General features: G+C 46.8%; 2 protein-coding genes across 3 annotated transcripts in view; one reads left to right on the forward strand and one right to left on the reverse strand.

The window, feature by feature from the left end:
• Positions 1–6,604, reverse strand: part of GTF3C1 (general transcription factor IIIC, polypeptide 1, alpha 220kDa) — an 85,428-nt gene extending 78,824 nt beyond the window's left edge. The window contains exons 1-2 of one of the 2 annotated variants that reach the window (XM_011933459.1): positions 6,350–6,604; positions 1,897–2,106 (exon numbers count right to left, since the gene is read on the reverse strand). In XM_011933459.1, the coding sequence (XP_011788849.1) occupies positions 1,897–2,106; positions 6,350–6,570 (431 nt within the window). In that variant the 5' untranslated portion in view covers positions 6,571–6,604. The remainder of the gene's footprint in view (positions 1–1,896; positions 2,107–6,349) is intronic. The other variant, XM_011933460.1, reaches the window with a different exon arrangement.
• A 226-nt stretch (positions 6,605–6,830) lies between these two features.
• KIAA0556 (KIAA0556 ortholog) overlaps positions 6,831–19,204 on the forward strand; it is a 241,683-nt gene continuing 229,309 nt past the window's right edge. The window contains exon 1 of the mRNA XM_011933461.1: positions 6,831–6,855. Within this exon, the coding sequence (XP_011788851.1) occupies positions 6,849–6,855 (7 nt within the window). The 5' untranslated portion in view covers positions 6,831–6,848. The remainder of the gene's footprint in view (positions 6,856–19,204) is intronic.

Here is a 19,204-nt window from a genome sequence, read left to right on the forward strand (position 1 = left end):
TGTCCAGGCTGGAGTGTGGTGGTGCAATCATAACTCACTGAAGCCTCAAACTCCTGGGCTCAAGCAATCCCCCCATCTCAGTCTCCCCAGTAGCTGGGACTACAGAGTGTGCCACCATGCCCAGCTAGTTTTTTGTTTTTTTTAATTTTTTGTAGCGATGGGGTATTGCTATGTTGCCCAGGCTAGTCTTTAACTCTTGGCCTCAAGCAATTCTCCTGCCTTGGCCTCCCAAAGTGCTTGGATTACTGCTCAGCCCACCAGCCAACATTTAAGTGGTGGAAGTAGGTGAATCCACAAATAAGCTGGTGAGGAATGGCAAGGAAAGTAGAAAAACAAATTAAGGCAGGAAGCCACTGGCACAAAAGCTTTGAGTCCTTAATAGTGTAGCAGGGTCAAGGACATTAGGGGCCTAACAGTGTTCATGCCTTATTAACTGGGATCTTAGAGGATAAAAATTGTGAAGTGGTAGTCAGGAATTAGGACTGCAATGGGCAAAGGAGTGAAGGGGAGGTGAAGAGGGAGAAACAGTGAATGGGGCTGATTCATCTAAGAAGCATGGCTGCAGAGTCAAAGAGACAACCAGTTACAAGGGAGTTGAGGTCAAGAGAAAGTTCTTCTGTGAGATGGGTAAACTGTGTTCATGTGCTGAAGGGAAAACTTCAGTAGAAATCAAGGACAGACGGGGCAGTGGCTCACACTTGTAATTCCAGCAATTTAGGAGGCTGGGGTGGGAGGATTGCTTGAGCCCAGAAGTTTGAGATCAGCCTGAGCAACACGGCAAGACCCCATCTCTACAAAAAATAAAACTTAGCTGGTTGTGGTGGTATGCGCCTGTGGTCCTAACTACTCAGTGGGGAGGTGGGAAGATCACCTGAGCCCAGGAGGGCAATGCTGCAATGAGCTGTGATTACACCACTGCACTCCAGCCTGGGCAATAGAATGAGGTTCTGTCTAAAAAAAAGAAAAGAAAAGAAAAAGAAAAAAGAAAATCAAGGACAAAGCTGAGCTAACTGAGAGGTGGGAAAGAGAGGGGTAGAGGGAGCTGGGCTGGGGGGAGAAGGAGGAAGGGAAGCATCCAGATCACAGCCTTAGACAGGGCCACCATTTCTCACCTCCTCCGAGATGAGAGTAGACAGGGAAGAAATGTGGAAAAGTCTGCAAGTCAAGGAAGAACGTGGAAGTTAGCAGAGTTCACACTGCCCTGTGAAGTAGGAAGGAAGGCAGGAATGGGGTTAGGTGCTTGAAAAATGATCATCTGGATTAGACACTCTGGGGAATTGGGATACTGACTGAGGATTCACAAGAGAACGGCTGGGCAGCACAGGGCCCAGCTAGGAAGAGAGAAAGGGCACCATTCAAGTGTTCGAGGACTGTGAGCACAAAGGAAAGAGAAAGGCAGGACCCCTGACCCCAGTGAAGAAGGCAAGTGAAGGCCAAGAACTGGCTTAGGGCAGGGCTAGTGAACTCTGACAGACTCCAAGGTTGTAGGCCAGATCCAAGTGCTCTGACTACACATACAAAGCACTCAGATCCCTAGGAATTTCTTTTCTTCCTTTTTTTTTTTTTTTTTCTGTAGACAGGGTCTGACTCTGTTGCCTAGGCTGAAGTGCAGTGGCATGACCTCGGCTCACTGCAGCCTGCCTCCGCCTCCCGGGTTCAAGCGATTCTCATGCCTCAGCCACTACAGTAGTTGGGATTATAGGCATGTGCTACCACACCTGGCTAATTTTTGTATTTTTAGTAGAAACAGCGTTTTGCCATGTTGGCCAGGCTGGTCTTGAACTCTTGGCCTCAAGTGATCCACCTGCCTCGGCCTCTTAAAATGCTGGGATTACAGGCGTGAGCCACGGCACCCAGCCAGATTCCCAGGAATTTCTGATGGTGCAAAATAGTTACCTGTCAAAGGCTTCTATCATCGTACAGCGAGGCTGCAAGGACTTGGTTCTGATGTCATTGGTAATGTTTTTCCTCTCCTTAAAGTAGCGGCATGAGCCCTGGATGCCATCCTTATTCTCTAAGATCATATGAATGGGGTAGACGTCCTCCAAGGCCACCGGGTCCCTCCTAGACTCCAAAATTCCAGTTTCCAAATCAATTTCTTCATACCTAAGGAGAAAAGCACAAATATCAAAGCACAATTCAGCTTCAGAAATAATACGTGCTTGGCTGTGTTCTTTTGACAACCTCCAGCAGAGATCAGAGAGAAGTGAGATCACTCAGTTTTCCTGCCTTATAAATGCAGATAATCTTGACAAGCAGGTTCCTGCCTTTCTATCCCACAGAACGCAGACCTTTCCAGGACTCCCCAGACTATTCCAGAAGCTGGATGCTGGGACCTAAACCTCCTTATTGGCCAAGTCATGGGCTTGTTTCCTTCCAAATCTAGTGCTCAGTCTCCAAACCACCAAATTGGACGAAATGATTCAAGGCTTTCCTCCTCTTTTTTGAGATGGAGTTTTGCTCTTGTTGCCCAGGCTAGAGTCCAATGGCGTGATCTCAGCTCACTGCAACCTCCACCTCCCAGGTTCAAGTGATTCTTCTGTCTCAGCCTCCCAAGGAGCTGGGATTACAGAAGTGCGCCACCATGCCCGGCTAATTCTGCATTTTTGGTAGAGATGAGGTTTCACCACGTTGGTCAGGCTGGTCTCAAACTCCTGACTTTAGGTGATCTGCCCGCCTCAGCTTCCCAAAGTGCTGGGATTACAGGTGGGAGCCACCACAAGCGGCAAAAGCTTTCCTCCCTTTAAGATCTCATCTTTCCATCTCTCTTTAGTTATCTCTCTAATATCCTAATCCATTTTCATGGTTTGTATTACCGTCTGCATGTTAACAAGTCTCACCTTTGAATCCTCAGTCCTTTTTCTCCAAATACAGATCCAATGTCTTCGATTGTCTATTAAACACCTCCTATTCCAAATATGATTGCTTCTCCCCAGCTCCAATTAAGTCCTTTCTTTCCCCTCTTGCCACCGCTTTCTCCTAGGTGCCTCTTACAACACCATGGGGCCATTTTTCATTTGTGCTTCTTTCATGCAGTTAGCCAAGCTTGTCAAGTTTTCTTCTTTTTTTTTTTTTAAAAAAAAATACATACATACATATGTATATAATTTTATTGTCCTCACTATTTTGCCCAGATTGGTCTCCAACTACCGGGCTCAAGTAATCTGCCCACCTCAGCCTCACAAAGTGCTGGGATTCCAGGTGTGAGCCACCTTGCCTGGCTGATTGTCAAGTTTTTTCTTTGGAAATCTCACTCACATCCTATACTAGTCTAATTGCAGCTAAATCCCATGTACATGTTTCAGTCCTTTCCTTCCTTGTCCCCTCTGTGTTCTCTGTACTATTTAACCCTCCATTCTCTTTTTTCAGAGACTGAGTTTTGATCTTGTCGCCCAGGCTGGAGTGCAGTCGCGCAATCTCGGTTCATTGCAACCTCCGCCTCCTGGGTTTAAGCGATTCTTCTGCCTCAGCCTCCCTAGTAGCTGGGATTATAGGCGCCTGCCACCACGCCCAGCTAATTTTTGTATTTTTAGTAGAGAGAGGGTTTCACGATGTTGGCCAAGTGATCCACCAGCTTCGGCCTCCCAAAGTGCTGGGATTACAGGCGTGAGGCACCACACCCAGCCCAACCCTCCATTCTTAAATCATCCTGTCTCCTCCCAAACTTCCAGAACAACACTCTGACCTGACTGTCCTCTACCTCTCCAGCCACACCGCCTCCATCTTCTTTTGAAAGTCCCTCACCCTCCATCCAGCCTTGAAATGTAGGTGCACTGCAGGGCTATGTCTCAAGACCTCCAACCACACGACACTCTCTCTTAGGGTTGATCTTAGCCAGTCGCTTTAATTACCAGCTGCACAGAATGACTCACAGATGTCTAGCTCAGTCCCTCCCTCTGGCCTGCTTTCACTCCCACGAAGCCAGATGTTTACTAATTAAGACTCTTCACTTGGACAACTCAAAAGAACCTAAAGCTCAATGTGTCACATGTCCCTTCAGCAAAGTCCCCACCTCCCCCAGACTCAACCCCCACGCTGTTCTTCCATGTTCCCAGCCTCAGAGATGAGAATCAGGGTTCGCTCAGCAGCCTCTTTGGCTGATGCCTAAACAGCAGCCACCAGAGGGCATCACCCTTGATTCCTACCTTCCTTACACTTCACATCCAATCAGTCTCCAAAGCCTCTTGATTCTTTGGCCTGCTATGTCTTGACTGCCTGTGCTCTTCATCCCACATCCACCATGGTAAGCCAGACCATGACTAGATTACTAAAAATCTCTCAACTTCACTCTTTGGCCCTAGTCTGACCCTTTCTTCAGTGACTTCTCACTATCCTTTTGATAAAGGATAAACTTTTTTTTTTTTTTGAGATGGATTCTCCCTCTGTCACCCAGGCTTGAGTGCGGTGGCACAATCTTGGCTCACTGCAGCCTCAGCCTAGCTGGAATTACAGGCGTCCACCACCACGCCCGGCTAATTTTTGTATTTTTAGTAGACACAGGGTTTCACCATGTTGGTCGGACTGGTCTTGAACTCCTGACCTCAAGTGATCCGCCCACCTCTGTCTCTCAAAGTGCTGGGATTACAAGCTGGTAAACTCTTTAAGTAGGTTAAAAGACTTGATTCCAGTCCAATTTGGCTAAGGGCAGAGTACATTCTGAACTCAGATCTTCCTCAAAGTCTGGGTTCTTCCCTTGCTAGTTGACCTGTAGCATGCCATTTGACCCCTCAGGGCCTCGATTTTTCTCTTCAGGAAAATGGGGAGAATATTACCCATCTCCTAAGGTTGCTGTAAACATTACATAACATGTTGTGTTAAGGATCTTAGCACAGTCCTAGTTATTCCTCATTCCCTACCTCCAATTCCACACTGCAGCCACTTACTTCACATTTGTTGTTCTCTTTCCAACAGTCCTCTTTGCCAACTGGCTGTTTTGTCTTGGACATTATTTTGTTTTATTTTGGAGATGGAGTCTCACTCTGTCACCCAGGCTGGAGTACAATGGTGCAATCTCAGCTCACTGCAACCTCTGCCTCCCAGGTTCAAGTGATTCTTCTGCCTCAGCCTCCTGAGTAGCCGGGATTACAGGCATGCACCACCATGCCAGACTAATTTTTGTATTTTTAGTAGAGATGGGGTTTCACCATGTTGGTCAGGCGGGTCTTGAACTCCTGACCTTGTGATCCGCCCACCTCAGCCTCCCAAAGTACTGGGATTACAGGCATGAGCCCCGCAAGTCTTGGACATTATTATCTCTTGGAACCTCCCCTGACCCTCACAATATGGCTTAAGAGCACAGCCGCTGGAAATAGCCTGGGTTCAAATCAATTCTTGGTCACTTATTGCCCCCAGAACCTTAGACAGATTACATAACCCCTCTCTGTGACTCAGTTTCTTCCTCTGTAAAATGAGGAAGATAACAGCACCCACCTCATAGGTGACTATCAAGTGAATTTAATCTCCTGTTTAAAGGAGTTTAATCAAGTGAAGATCAAGTGAGTATAAGCTCCTAAGCTTCTAGAACAGGTTCTTAGAACAGCACTGTGGCCGGGCGCGGTGGCTCAGGCCTGTAATCACAGCACTTTGGGCGGCCGAGGCGGGCGGATGGTCTGAGATCAGGAGTTCCCGACCAGCCTGGCCAACATGGTGAAACTCCATCTCTACTAAAAATGCAAAAATTAGCCAGCCGGGCGTGGTGGAACACGCAGTAATCCCAGTTAGGAGGCTGAGGCACAAGAATCGCTTGAACCTGGGAGGAGGACGGAGGTTGCAGTGAGCCGAGATCGTGCCACTGCATTCCAGCCTGGGCCACAGTGAGACTCTATCTCAAATAAGAAAAAAAAAAGAAAGAACAGCACCTCGCCCATAAAGTCCCTGATAAATGTCAGCCTTTAGCATTATCGCTAATTGTGCTGATATGCAGATCTCGAGTTGCCCCAGGCGCTCTATCTGCACTTAATGAATACTCCATGAGGGTCCGTTGATCTCAAGAGTCTCCAGTCCGGCTCTAAAGTGTCTTCCTACTCCAATTCTACCCTCCAATATCAAGGAAACCTTCTTTTAAGCCTGAAGAATATCCCCAATCTTGTTCGCCATTACACCAAAACACACACAGGGACAAAACGGTACATCGCTAGATTCTCCCCCTCCCCGCGCCAACTCCATCAGACTCCAGGGCCCTGCCAGGCCTGAGGGACCCCAAATTAGCCTAACCGCCGCGCCCCAACTCAATCATCAGGCCTACGGTACTTACACGGCCCCACTCCATTCTCCCGCCCCGCCCCCGGCTCCATCAGCCCCCGGGCCCTGCGCCCGCCCGCCCGCCCGCCAGGCCAGGCCGCCCGCTGACCGGTCCTGGAGCTGTAGGTCGGGTCGCTCCCGAGGCTCCTCATAAAAGCTGATGCCCGGGTGCGTGGCGAGGGCCCGCCAGAGAAACTCCTGCGTGCAGGGCTCCAAAGGCAGCGGGAAGGGCGGCACTCGCGTCTCCAGACGGCTCCACAGCGCTGGCAGACACAGGCCATCGAGCCCCTCCAGAGCCACTTCGTCCAACAACGACTCCAACGCGTCCATTGCTACTTCAGTCGGCGGCGCCCGGGGCGCATGCGCAACGCACCTCCAAGGCCCTTGGTCCAGCGCGCCTGCGCACAACGATCCAGGGGGCCCGGGGTGGGTCAGACGGGGGTTCGGAGGAGGAGTTCCAGTGCGCCGGCAGGACGTCACTCCCCGGGGGCGGGCTCAGTAATTGGAGCTCTACCGCCATTGGTCCGGGGCCCTGCAGTAACCAGGGGAACTGCAAACAGTGTAGAGGCCGCTTCCGGTTCGAGCACCCGGAACCGCCGCCTCTGGGGATGGACGGTGAGTGTCCGTGGGCCCCTCCGGGAGGTCGGGCTGTTATTTTCCCATCCCTCCCGAGCGCGCCTTGGGCAGAATCCTAGGCTATAAACCCCTGGACCACCACTTCCTGACCCAAGGGGGTCTCCGAAATGAGGGATAGGGAGGCTTAGTGGTCCGGAACGCGGAGGAGAGGCTGGGGGAGTGGTCAGTGCTGTGACCATTCTGCCCGGCTGTGGTCGTGAAGGAAACCGGTACTGGCCAGGAGCTCAGTGAAGGGATGTAGGGTGGGGAAAGAGAAGTAGAGGTGTGAGGAGGGTCTTGTGAATGTTGGGATGTGGCTGTGGGATTTGGGAGTTGATATGAAGGTAAGCTTAATTGTGGGAGTGCAATCGTCAGGTGCTGGGAAAGGGAATTGGTGTGGGGTGTGAAGGGCGTTTAGGAAATAATCCCTTTCTGTGCCTTGGCGTTAATAATAATAGCCCCCTTTAACAAAGTGCTGTCCAGTACCAAGAACTCTGTAAGTACTCTTGGGCAACACCTCGCTAAGCTTCATACCAGCCTTTTGAGGTCAGCGTTGTTCCATTTTACAGATGATGAAACTGAGGCTCAGAGGTGTTAAGGAAACTTGCCCAAAGTCAAACAGCCAGCATGTAGCAGAGTGGATGAGAAACCCAGACAGTCTGTCTCTGGAGCTGAATTATAGAGTTTGAGATTTGGACCGGTTTTGAAGGGCCTTTTATTCCAGAGGTTGTAAATGCAGATGTCCGCAGAGGGGAGTCTAGCGAGTTGGACTGAGACTGTAACTGAAAATCAATTTCTCACCTGAAAGGAAAGCTGCTCACCAAGCACCAGCTGATTGTCCTCATGGGGTACTTCTCAAAAACAGGGATGGCCAATCAGTCTGAAGGCCAGAGACAGCTTATGGGCCCCTATTTAGGGATCCCTGGTTAGAGTCATGGTATTGACAATTGGAAGCAAATGGAAAATAGGCTATTCTGATATCTCACTTTGCAGATGGGAAGACCAAAGTCTGGAGAGACTGGTAGGGTCTGGGCTAGAATCCAGATCATTTTTCTAATTACAGCACTGTCCCTCACTTTTCGGGAATTTGTTCCTGAGGAATCTACATTCTTTTTATATTCACTGAATGTAGTGTGGAAAAAATGTTTTCAATTGAACATTGTGTCACATTCTTAAAATATATCTTTGCCCTTTGTACTTTAGAGGTACTATAAAATGTGCATTACCATTTTGCCCTCTGGAAAGGTCAATGTAATGTTGCTATAGGACATCAGTTCTCAAACCTTTTAAGCCTTGGGACCCCTGTATACACTTACCTCAAAAAGCTTTGTATATATTTATGATATTTATGTGTATTTATGATATCAGAGATTTAAACTGAGAAAATGTAAAATGTCCATTAATTAGTTCCTTTTAAAATAATAAAAATTGGGCCAGGCATGGACTCATGCCTGTAATCCTAGCACTCTGGGAGGCCGAGGTGGGTGGATCACTTGAGGTCAGGAGTTTGAGACCAGCCTGGCCAACATGGTGAAACCCTGTCTCTGCTGAAAATTAGCCGTCATGGTGATGTGTGTCTGTAATCCCAGCTAGTTGGAAGCCTGAGGCAGGAGAATCATTTGAAGCCGAGATCGTGCCACTGCACTCCAGCCTGGGCAACAGAGCGATCTGTCTCAAAAAAATCCCAATAATAATGGCAATAATAATAATTGGCCAGGTGCAGTGGCTCATAATAATAATTGGCTATGTGCAGTGCCTCACACCTGTGATCCCAGCACTTTGGGCGGCTGAGGTGGATGGATTGCTTGAGCTCAGGAGTTCAAGACCAGCCTGGGCAACATAGCTAGACCCTGTCTCTAATTCGCCTCTTGCAGTGCCTCACACCTGTGACCCCAGCACTTTGGGAGGCTGAGGTGGGCGGTTTGCTTGCTTGAGCTCAGGAGTTCAAAACCAGCCTGGCAACATAGCTAGACCCTGTCTCAAAAAAACTCCAACAACAATAAACCCGTTACTTCTGAACATAAATAATATTTTTAATGGAAAACAGTTACATTTGCCTCAAAAAAGTTAATAGGAAGAGTAGCATTATTTTACATTTTCTCAAGTTTATTCAATAGAAATAGAAAAACTACTTTCATTTCTGCTTCAGGATTCAAAATGTTTTGTTACGCTGTTTTGGCTGGTGTGTATGAAGAAAATTTGGCCTCATACAAATATATAATTGGAGCATAGAGAAATGTTTTAATTGCCTTTTCAGATAACTGTAGACACTCTTCTTTGATACTATACAAAAGTTAGCAAATGGCAGTTTCTTTTCTTTTTTTTTGTTTTCTTCTTTTTTTTTTTTTGAGAAAAAGTCTCACTGTCGTCCAGGCTGGAGTGCAGTAGCATGATCTCAGCTCACTGCAGCCAACCTCTGCCTGCTGGGTTCAAGCAATTCTCCTGCCTCAGCCTCCCGAGTAGCTAGGGTTACAGGTGTGAACCACCATGCCCAGCTACTTTTTTTTATTTTTAGTAGAGATGGGGTTTCCCCATGTTGGCCAGGCTGGTCTCAAACTCCCCACCTCAGGTGATCAGCCTGCCTCCACTTCCCAAGGTGCTGGCATTACAGACCTGAGCCTCCATGCCCGGCTTACAAGGTGCAGTTTTTTTTTTTTTTTTGAGACAGAGTTTCGCTGTTGTTGCCCAGACTGGAGTGCAATGGCGTGATCTCAGCTCCGCCACAACCTCCACCTTCCAGGTTCAAGCGATTCTCCTGCCTCAGCCTCCCGAGTAGCTGGGATTACAGGCATGTGCCTCCACACCCAGCTAATTTTGTACTTTTAGTAGAGATGAGGTTTCTCTGTGTTGGTCAGACTGGTCTTGAACTCCCAAGGCGGGTGATCCGCCTGCCTTGACCTCCCAAAGTGCTGGGATTACAGGTGTGAGCCACCGGGCCAGGCCACAAGTGGCAGTTTCTTAAAGGCTAGTGACAGTGTGTCATCTGAAACCTTATAGGTGAACTTTTATACTGTGTTACATTAAAATCCAGTGGTCTATCTTGCCCTTTCATTGACTGTTTTACCCATATATGGTTTTATAACATCAGCCATTGGTTGTTTAGAAAAATGTTGGTTCAGTGAGTTATGCAAATCTAAAGGTTGACCTTTCAGATGCCATTATACAGTATTTTAAAAAATCACGTTTGTTAATATCACCACCTAAAAAGGAGTTTAAGTAATTAGGAAACTATCAAACTCAAGGTAATGGAAACAAGTTTTCAACTTGTTTTCACTTGACAGCTTGAATTTTAACATTGGCAACAAATATTGTCAGCTGTTTCCTTGAAGTGACAGACTCACTTATTTTATATTTGAGAAAATTTCTGCCAAATCCCCGAGTCTGAATAACCATAATTTGTGTATTATATTCTTTACTGCCATGTACTCACAGTAAAACAAACAAACAATTATTTTTATTTAAGAATGTCCTAATGGTTGGGTTCAGTGGCTCACACCTATAGTCCCAACACTTTGGGAGGCCAAGGCAAGAGGATCTCTTCAGCCCAGAAATTTAAGACCAGCTGCATCAACATAGTGAGACTCCATCTCTACAAAATAAATAAATAAATAAATTCACAAATACATAAAAATAAATAAAATAAAATAAAATTAGGCATGGTAGCATGCACCTGTGGTTCTAGCTACTCAGGAGACCGAGGTGGGAGGATCACTTGAGCCCTGGAGGTCAAGACCAGCCTGGACAACTTAGTGAGACTCCATCTCTACAAAATAAATAAATAAATAAATTCACAAATACATAAAAATAAATAAAATAAAATAAAATTAGGCATGGTAGCATGCACCTGTGGTTCTAGCTACTCAGGAGACCGAGGTGGGAGGATCACTTGAGCCCTGGAGGTCAAGACCAGCCTGGACAACTTAGTGAGACTCCATCTCTACAAAAAGTAACAAATTAGCAGGGTGTGGTGGCTCGTGCCTATAGTCCCAGCCACTCAGGATCACTTGAGCCTAGGAGGTTGAGGCTACAGTGAGCCATGATTGTGCCACTGCACTCCAGCCTGAGCAAAAAGACCTTGTTGAGAGAGAGCGAGCAGGGGGTGAGGTGGGGGGAGAGAGGAGAGAGAGAGGAAGGAAGGAAAGAAGGGAGGGAGGGGAGAGAGAAAGGAAGGAGGAAAGAAGGAAGGGAGGGAAGAAGGGAGGGAGGAAGGAGGGAGGGAAGATGTCTAGTACATTGTGGTAACACTGCCTTGATTCAGGCTGCAAGCAGTTTTACCCACCATTGCTTTGTGTCATAAGTACAAATGTCAACACAGGGCCAGACGGGGTGGCTCATGCCTATAATCCCAGCATTTTGAGAGGCCAAGGTGGGCGGATCACCTGAGGTTGGGAGTTTGAGACTAGTCTGGCCAACATGGTGAAACCCTGTCTCTACTAAAAATACAAAAATTAGCTGGGTGTGGTGGCACATACCTGTGGTCCCACCTACTCAGGAGGCTGAGGCAAGAGAATCGCTTGAACCCAGGAGGCAGAGGTTGCAGTGAGCCAAGATCATGCCACTGTATTGCAGCCTGGACAACAGAGTGAGACTGTCTCAAAAGAAAAAAAAAAATCAACACAGTGAAAAACCCTTCGAATTATGATTAAAATACTTTTGTCTTTCTGGACCCCTCCTTCTCCCAGGATCTGCAGAACACACTTTGAGAAACATTGCTATAGACCATTTTCAGGAAGGCTGCTTTGTGCCTTCCAATGGGCATCTCTGCACTTGCAATCTTAGAACGTTATTGTAGTCCAGTGGAGGAATATGTTCATTTTCAAATTGGTCCCCAAAAGGAAAAATTCATTCTCCGAAGTATTTACCTAGGGTCATATTTGACCTCCAAAGAATCCCATTTTCTGTTCCAATTTTTAAAACTTTATTTACACTTTTTTTTTTTTTTTTTGAGACAGAGTCTCGCTCTGTCACCCAAGCTGGAGTGCAGTGGCATGATCTTGGTTCACTGCATGGGATTACAGGCACACGCCACCATGGCCAGCTAACTTTTTGTCTTTTGTGAATAGAGATGGGGGTTTCACCATGTTGGTCAGGCTGGTCTCAAACTCCTGACCTCAGGTGATCCACCCGCCTCTGTCTCCTAAAGTGCTGGGATTATAGCGGTGAGCCACCGCACCTGGCCCTGATTTACACATAATTTTATAGGCACATACCTATTTATTGGGTAAAGTGAAGCATACCTTATTGTGATTCTAACCAACTAGATAAGCCAAACCTGGCCTTATTAGAAAGATGTTTACTTCCTAAACTCACAAAGGCTTAAGTGTCTAGCAGATGCCCTCCAAACTGGACTCTAGTTTAGTTTATTCTGCATGTCTTAATCACCATAGCTTTTCACAACCCTTTCCCTGGCCTTTTGATTTTGACTTTGGGCAGGTCCTATCTGTCTCTGTGATGCAGCATAATGTTCTTAGGTTTGGGGGCCAGATAGCCCTGGGTTTGAGTCTCTGCTGTACACTTTGACCTCTCTGAGCCTTGGTTTTCCTGTCAGTAAAATGGACATGATAATGAAGCCTACCTTGTTTTGTGGCTTCAGTGAAACAATGTGTCAAGTCTGGCATATAAAAAAATGTTCCTGGCTGGGGGCAGTGGCTCACACCTGTAATCCCAGCACTTTGGAAGGCCAAGGTGGGTGGATCATCTGAGGTCAGAAGTTCGAGACCAGCTTGACCAACATGGAGAAGCCCTATCTCTACTTAAAAAATGCAAAATTAGCAGGGTGTGGTGGCGCATGCCTGTAATCCCAGCCACTTGGGGGGCTGAGACGGGAGAATCGCTTGAACTGGGGAGGCAGAGGTTGCAGTGAGCCGAGATTGCGCCATTGCACTCCAGTCCGGGCAGCAAGGGCAAAACTCCATCTCAAAAAAAAAAAAAAAGTTCCTACAGCTGGGTGCGGTGGCTCACGCCTGACTTTGGGAGGCTGAGACGGGTGGATCACGAGGTCAGGAGTTCAAGACCAGCCTGGCCAAGATGGTGAAATCCTGTCTCTACTAAAAATACAAAAATTAGGCAGGCGTGGTGGTGGGTGCCTATAATCCCAGCTACTCGGGAGACTGAGGCAGAGAATTGCTTGAACCTGCGAGGCAGAGGCTGCAGTGAGCTGAGATTATGCCACTGCACTCCAGCCTGGACCACTGAGACTCTGTCTCAAAAAAAAAAAAAAAGTTCCTACATAGTGGCTGATGCTATCATTATCTGCAAACGGGCAGACTTCTTCCACACGGTTGACAGAAGAGGGAAGTGTGCTGATGAAACTTTCTAGCAAATGATAACTTTTGTAATTAGCACACTCTTTGCTTAACAGAAAATCCAATGTTTGACATTTTTTATTTACATGAAGGTACATTGGCAGTGTGTGTGTTCTGCCTATGAAAATGTTCGCCTTTCTGTTAAAGTTGAATTTTCCCCAGTGCTTTAAACATATGAAATGGTTTAGGAAAAAAAAATTCTATTTCATTTTCAAGGAACATAATAATTAGACAAAAGTTCTGCACATCGATATAATTAGAAAGGATTTAGAAGCTGTTCATTTGCTTTTCACTGCTCCCCTAGAGCAAATATTCAACATTTCCCCTGTTTATACTGTTCATTTGCTTAGCAAACTTTCTCAAATAATTAATAATGCCAAGATGAAATTTAGCCTCGCTTGTCCAAATAATCCCAGACTGCAAACAGGTGATGGTTGAATTAGGAAGGTTTTGCTGAGAGTGCACCATCGGTTTAGCTGGTCTCTCCTGTCCTTGTGTGGTATTTACCTGGCTTCTTGGTGATTTGTCTGTTTCTCTTACTACTTAAACCCAGCAAAAAATAAATAAATAAATAAAATGGCAATCAAATGCAATAAAACAAAGCAAGCATTCAGCAGGTGAAATAAACGTGCATCCCATGTAGCCTTTGTGTCTGTTCTGTTTTCTTTTCTTCTTGTTCGATCCTTCTATCTGATTAATTTCTTTTCTCTCAGATTTTTTCAGAATTCATTCTTCCCTGTCACTTTAATTTATAGGAAGTCGGCACATAATGTTTTGCTTATTTTTCCTTATAAGATTCATTCCATAATTCAACATTTCGGTGCCTTCTGTGTACTGGAATTCAGAGATACCAAAATGGGTAAGATTGAATCCAGGTGAAGGGGATATGGGAATTCATTGTACTATTCTTGATATTTTTCTATGAAGTTGATTTTTTTTTTTTGAGACGGAGTCTCACTCTATAGCCCAGGCTGGAGTGCAGTGGCGGATCTTGGCTCACTGGGTCCTCCACCTCCCAAGTTCCAAAGATTCTCCTGCCTCAGCCTCCCAAGTAGCGGGGATTACAGGCACGTGCCACCAGGCCCAACTAATTTTTGTATTTTTAGTAGAGATGGGGTTTCACCATGTTGCCCAGGCTGGTCTCGAACTCCTGACCTTAGGTGATCCAACCCCACCTCTTGGCCTCCCAAAGTGCTACGATTACAGGTGTGGTTTTTTTTTGTTTTTTTTTTTTTTGAGACAGAGTCTTGCTCTGTTGCCCAGGCTGGAGTGCACTGGTGAGATCATAACTCACTGATGCGTCCATCTCTTGGCTCAAGCGATCTTCCTGTGTCAGCTGTCCAAGTAGCTGGGACTATAGGCGTGTGCCACTATGCCCAGCTAATTTTTTATTTTTTGTGGAGATGAGGGTCTTTCTATGTTGTCCAGGCTGGTCTCAATCTCCTGAGTTCAAGTGATCCTCCCACTTTGGCCTCCCAAGTTGCTAAGATTACAGGCATGAGCCACTGTGCCTGGCTGGAAATGAATTCTTTATATCAGAGCTTGCACAGTAATAGCCTCTGGGCTGAAACAGCCCACATGCGTGTTTATTTGGCTCTTAATGTTTTGTTTTTTAAATTGTTGAATTAGTTGTCAACCTTGGAAAATGAGCAGATTTCTCATAAATACTTGATTATGGTGTTTTCTTGAAAATATCAATAGAGTCTGTTAACACCAAATCAGAATTCTGCATGGCAACAATTGTCCCGCCACCCAAGTTAGGTGGAGACTTTCCCCCTTAGGAGGGAGGTGGGCTGTCCAATGACTGGCTTCTCTCATTGTGTCTGTCAGCATTTGTACTTAGAATTCTACTTTCGTATTAACTTGTACAGTTTTGAAAACTCCTGTGGACTTCCTTGTGTGCCATACTGGACTATACTTATTCTTTTTGTTTGTTTGTTTTTTATTTTTAGATAGAGTCATGTTTTCTCACCCAGGCTGGAGTGCAGTGGTGCGATCTCAGCTCACTGCAGCCTCTACTTCCTGGGTTCAAGTGATTCTCCTGACTCAGCCTCACGAGTAGCTGGGATTACAGGTGTCTGCCACCACACCTGGCTAATTTTTGTATTTTTTGTAGAGATGGAATTTCACTATGTTGGCCAGGCTGGTTTTGAACTCCTGATCTCAAGTGATCTGCCCACCTTGGCTTCCCAAAGTGCTGGGATTACAGGCATGAGTCACCATGCCCAGCTTCTTTTTGTTTTAATCTGAAAAAAGGAATATATTATCTGCCTTTAGAAACTTCATAGTATGGTGAGAAAGCAGACATAAACAGATGACTACATTTCAACATGGGAGTCCTTAGAAGATAATATTTGTAGAGGTCTTCCCCTTTCCCAAAGCAGTGTGGCCCACTGCCTGCGATTGTAAATAAAGTTTTATTGGAATGCAGCTACACCCTTTCACATACATACAGTCCGTTGCTTTTTCTTGAGAGTTGAATAGTTGTGAAAGAGACTGTGTGGCCCATAGGTCAAAAATATTTACTATCTGGCCCTTTACAGGAAACTTTTGCTGACGGTTGCCATGGCGGATCTGATTTGATTCCTGAGACAGCTCAATGGGATACTCTGATTGTGTCTGTTTTATACCGCACACCTAGTAGGTAGCAGAGCCAGGACTCAGTCGAATAAGGCCTACACTTGTTAGTATGTTATGGAAGGCCCATCTTAGCCCTGTCACTGCCAGGTTCTCACACCTGGAGAGTCAGTCTATGGGGGCCTGGCCACTGGGCTGATGGAAGAATATACATTTTTGAAAGGCACCCGTTTTGACTACATTCCCAGCTCCCTCAGCATCTGGTCCCATGACTGCTTCTCTGTTTCCAAATGGGAGTAGGCTAATGCAGAGCAATGTGGTTGGTTGCAGGAAAGAACTTGACACTGTTTGCAGAGCACTTTATGTAAAAGTAAGAAAGTATGATGTCCCATGGGGCTTTACAGCTTTAACAATTGCCCTGTGGATCATAATCACCTTGAAGTAGAGAATTTCTCTAGGAAATTAGCTCCCCTCCAGCCTCATCTTTTTAGACGCTCGCCTACCTGCTCTCATACCCAGAGGTTTTATACTGCACTATACAGCGTCTATCAATATGTTTTTACATATTCAAAAACAGTGATTTCAGGCCAGGCATGGTGGCTCATGCCTGTAATCCTAGCACTTTGGGAGGCCGAGGCGGGAGGATCAGTTGAGCCCAGGAGTTTGAGATCAGCCTGGCCAACACAGTGAGACCCCATCTCTACAAAAAATTGTTAAAACTTATTTCGGCATGTCAACGGATGCCTGTGGTTTCAGCTACTCAGGAAGCTAAGGTGGGATCACCTTAGCCCAGGAGATTGAGACTACAATGAACTGTGATCATGCCACTGCACTCCAGCCTGGGCAACGGAGCAAGACTCTGTCTCAAAAAAAAAAAAAATAGGTCATGGTGGCTCATACCTATAATCTCAGCACTTTGGGAGGCCAAGGCAGGCGGATCACTTAAGGTCACAAGTTTGAGACCGGCCTGGCCAACATGGTGAAACCCCGTCTCTACTAAAAATACAGAAATTAGTCGAGCATGGTGGCAGCTGCCTGTAATCCCAGCTTCTTGGGAGTCCGAGGGGGGGAAAATCATTTGAATCTGGGAGGCAAAGGTTGCAATGAGCCTAGATTGCGCCACTGCACGCCCAGCCTGGGTGACAGAGCAAGATTCTGTCTAAAAAAAAAGAAAAAAGCCAGGTGTGGTGACTCACGCCTATAATCCCAACACTTTGGGAGACTGAGGCGGGCAGATCACGAGGTCAGGAGTTTGAGACTAGCGTGGCCAACATGGTGAAACCCCATCTCTACTAAAAATACAAAATTTAAAATTAAAAATAAAAAATTAGCCGGGCGTGGTGGCGGACGCCTGTAATCCCAGCTATTCAGGAGGCTGAGACAGGAGAATCACTTGAACCTGGGAGGCAGAGGTTGCAGTGAGCCGAGATCATGCTGCTGCAGTCCAGCCTGGGCTATAGAGTGAGATGCTGTCTCAGAAAAAAAAAAAGAAGTAATTTCACATAAGAACCTGGACTTCCCAGTCTCTTGATAAACAGGGTGCTTTGGGCCCTCAGCACTTCCTTGTCACATAGCTCTGGTCCTCTAGCACTGAACAGTGGCCACCCCCTTGACCTGGGACATGTGTCAATGACCCCTTCTGGCTGGTGTTACCTGTCATCTGGTGCTCACTTCTTCCATTGAGCATATTGGCCTCCTTTGCAGGCATCTGAGATTTCAATCCCAGCCCAAGACACTTGGGAAGGTTGGCCGTCTCTGGAGTACACCATCTTCTTTCCCACCTCTCTGCCTTGCCTGTGCTGTGTTCCCTGCCAGCTGTGCCGTTCTTTCAAGTCACTTCCACACTGTAAATTGCAGTGACCAGCACCACCTGCAGAATTAGCTCCTCCCCGATGGCGGACCCCATAGCTAGTCATGCATGTGTTATATCACAGGGACGGGCTCCATGCCTTTCTCCCTCTTTGAGGGTAGAGACCCACTTCTTTCCTTTGTATGCCCAACACTGGCACAGGCAGATCCCATGAGTGTTTGCTGCGTTGACACTGTAACCAGGAAAGAGATTAATGGATTTATTCCCTGGTGAATTGCTGGACAGTCTCCATAAAGTAGACAGAGGAAAGGGCCTCATAGCCAAGCTTCCAAGCCAAGCTTCCAGGGACCGTGGTTGGATCCTTTTTCTCTCCTTTTTTTTTCTCTTTTTTTTGAGACAGTCTCGCTGTGTCACCCAGGTTGGAGTGCAGTGGTGTGATCTTGGCTCACTGTAACCTCTGCCTCACGGGTTCAAGCAATTTTCCTGTCTCAGCCTCCCGAGTAGCTGGGACTGCAAGTGCCTACCACCATGCCCGTCAATTTTTTTTGTTTTTGTTTTTTTTTTAGTGGAGACAGGGTTTCACCATATTGGTCAGGCTGGTCTTAAACTCCTGATCTTAGATAATCCACCACCTCGGCCTCCCAAAGTGCTAGGATTACAGGCGTGAGCCACCTCGCCCGGCCTGGTCCTTTTTCTCTAGTGGATATGTATGGTTTCCCCAGACAACCCAGTCCTCATACTATTCCCGCTCCTAGCTACCTGTCCTGTCCCCGCCAGCTGCTCCCCGTGCTCTCCCATTAGCATTCCTGTCCTAGCCCAATTTCCTTTCCTAGTGAAGTCACTTTCTCTCCCAGCTCCCACTTCGCTTCAGAGCCCACCGCTGCCTTGACCACCCTTAGCAGTGGACCCTCTGATTTAACATGTCCTTTGGGGAGAGGAAAGTTATGGGTAAACGTAGTGCCTGGCAGGAAGTCAGAGCACTACAGATATCTGGTCACCTGCAGGGCCCACTACACTTTTCTAAACTCTAAGTGAACCTGTAGTGCAGTGTGTGTGTGTGTGTGTGTGTGTATGTTTTTCCCCTGCAATGAGTCCCAAACTATTTAGAAACATTTCATGAACTCTCTAATATCCCAAAAGTTAGAGCTAGAAGGGACTTGATAGATCTAGCCTAGGGCCCCATTTTGGGGACTCAGAAGTAGCTCAGAACCCTGAAGTTCCCTTGCAGGGGTCACACATGTAGAGGCCTGCAGGGGCCAGGTAATGTAAATGACTGTCCTGACCAGAGTTTATTTCCTTACACTGCTTATGTCAGTTTCCAACACCTAAATACACACTGTATACCTAAGAATATTCTTCAGTTTCATAAAGAAATCTGTTGTTGGCCAGGCGTGGTGGCTCACGCCTGTAATCCCAGCACTTTGGGAGGCCAAGGTGGGCGGATCATGAGGTCAGGAGATCGAGACCATCCTGGCTAACATAGTGAAACCCTGTCTCTACTGAAAATACAAAAAATTAGCCAGACGTGGTGGCAGGTACCTGTAGTCCCAGCTACGCAGGAGGCTGAGGCAGGAGAATGGTGTGAACCCAGGAGGCGGAGCTTGCAGTGAGCCGAGATCACGCCACTGCACTCCAGCCTGGGCAACAGAGCAAGACT

Source organism: Colobus angolensis, unplaced genomic scaffold (assembly GCF_000951035.1).
Source record: "Colobus angolensis palliatus isolate OR3802 unplaced genomic scaffold, Cang.pa_1.0 Scaffold128, whole genome shotgun sequence".
Taxonomy (NCBI): Eukaryota; Metazoa; Chordata; class Mammalia; order Primates; family Cercopithecidae; genus Colobus; species Colobus angolensis.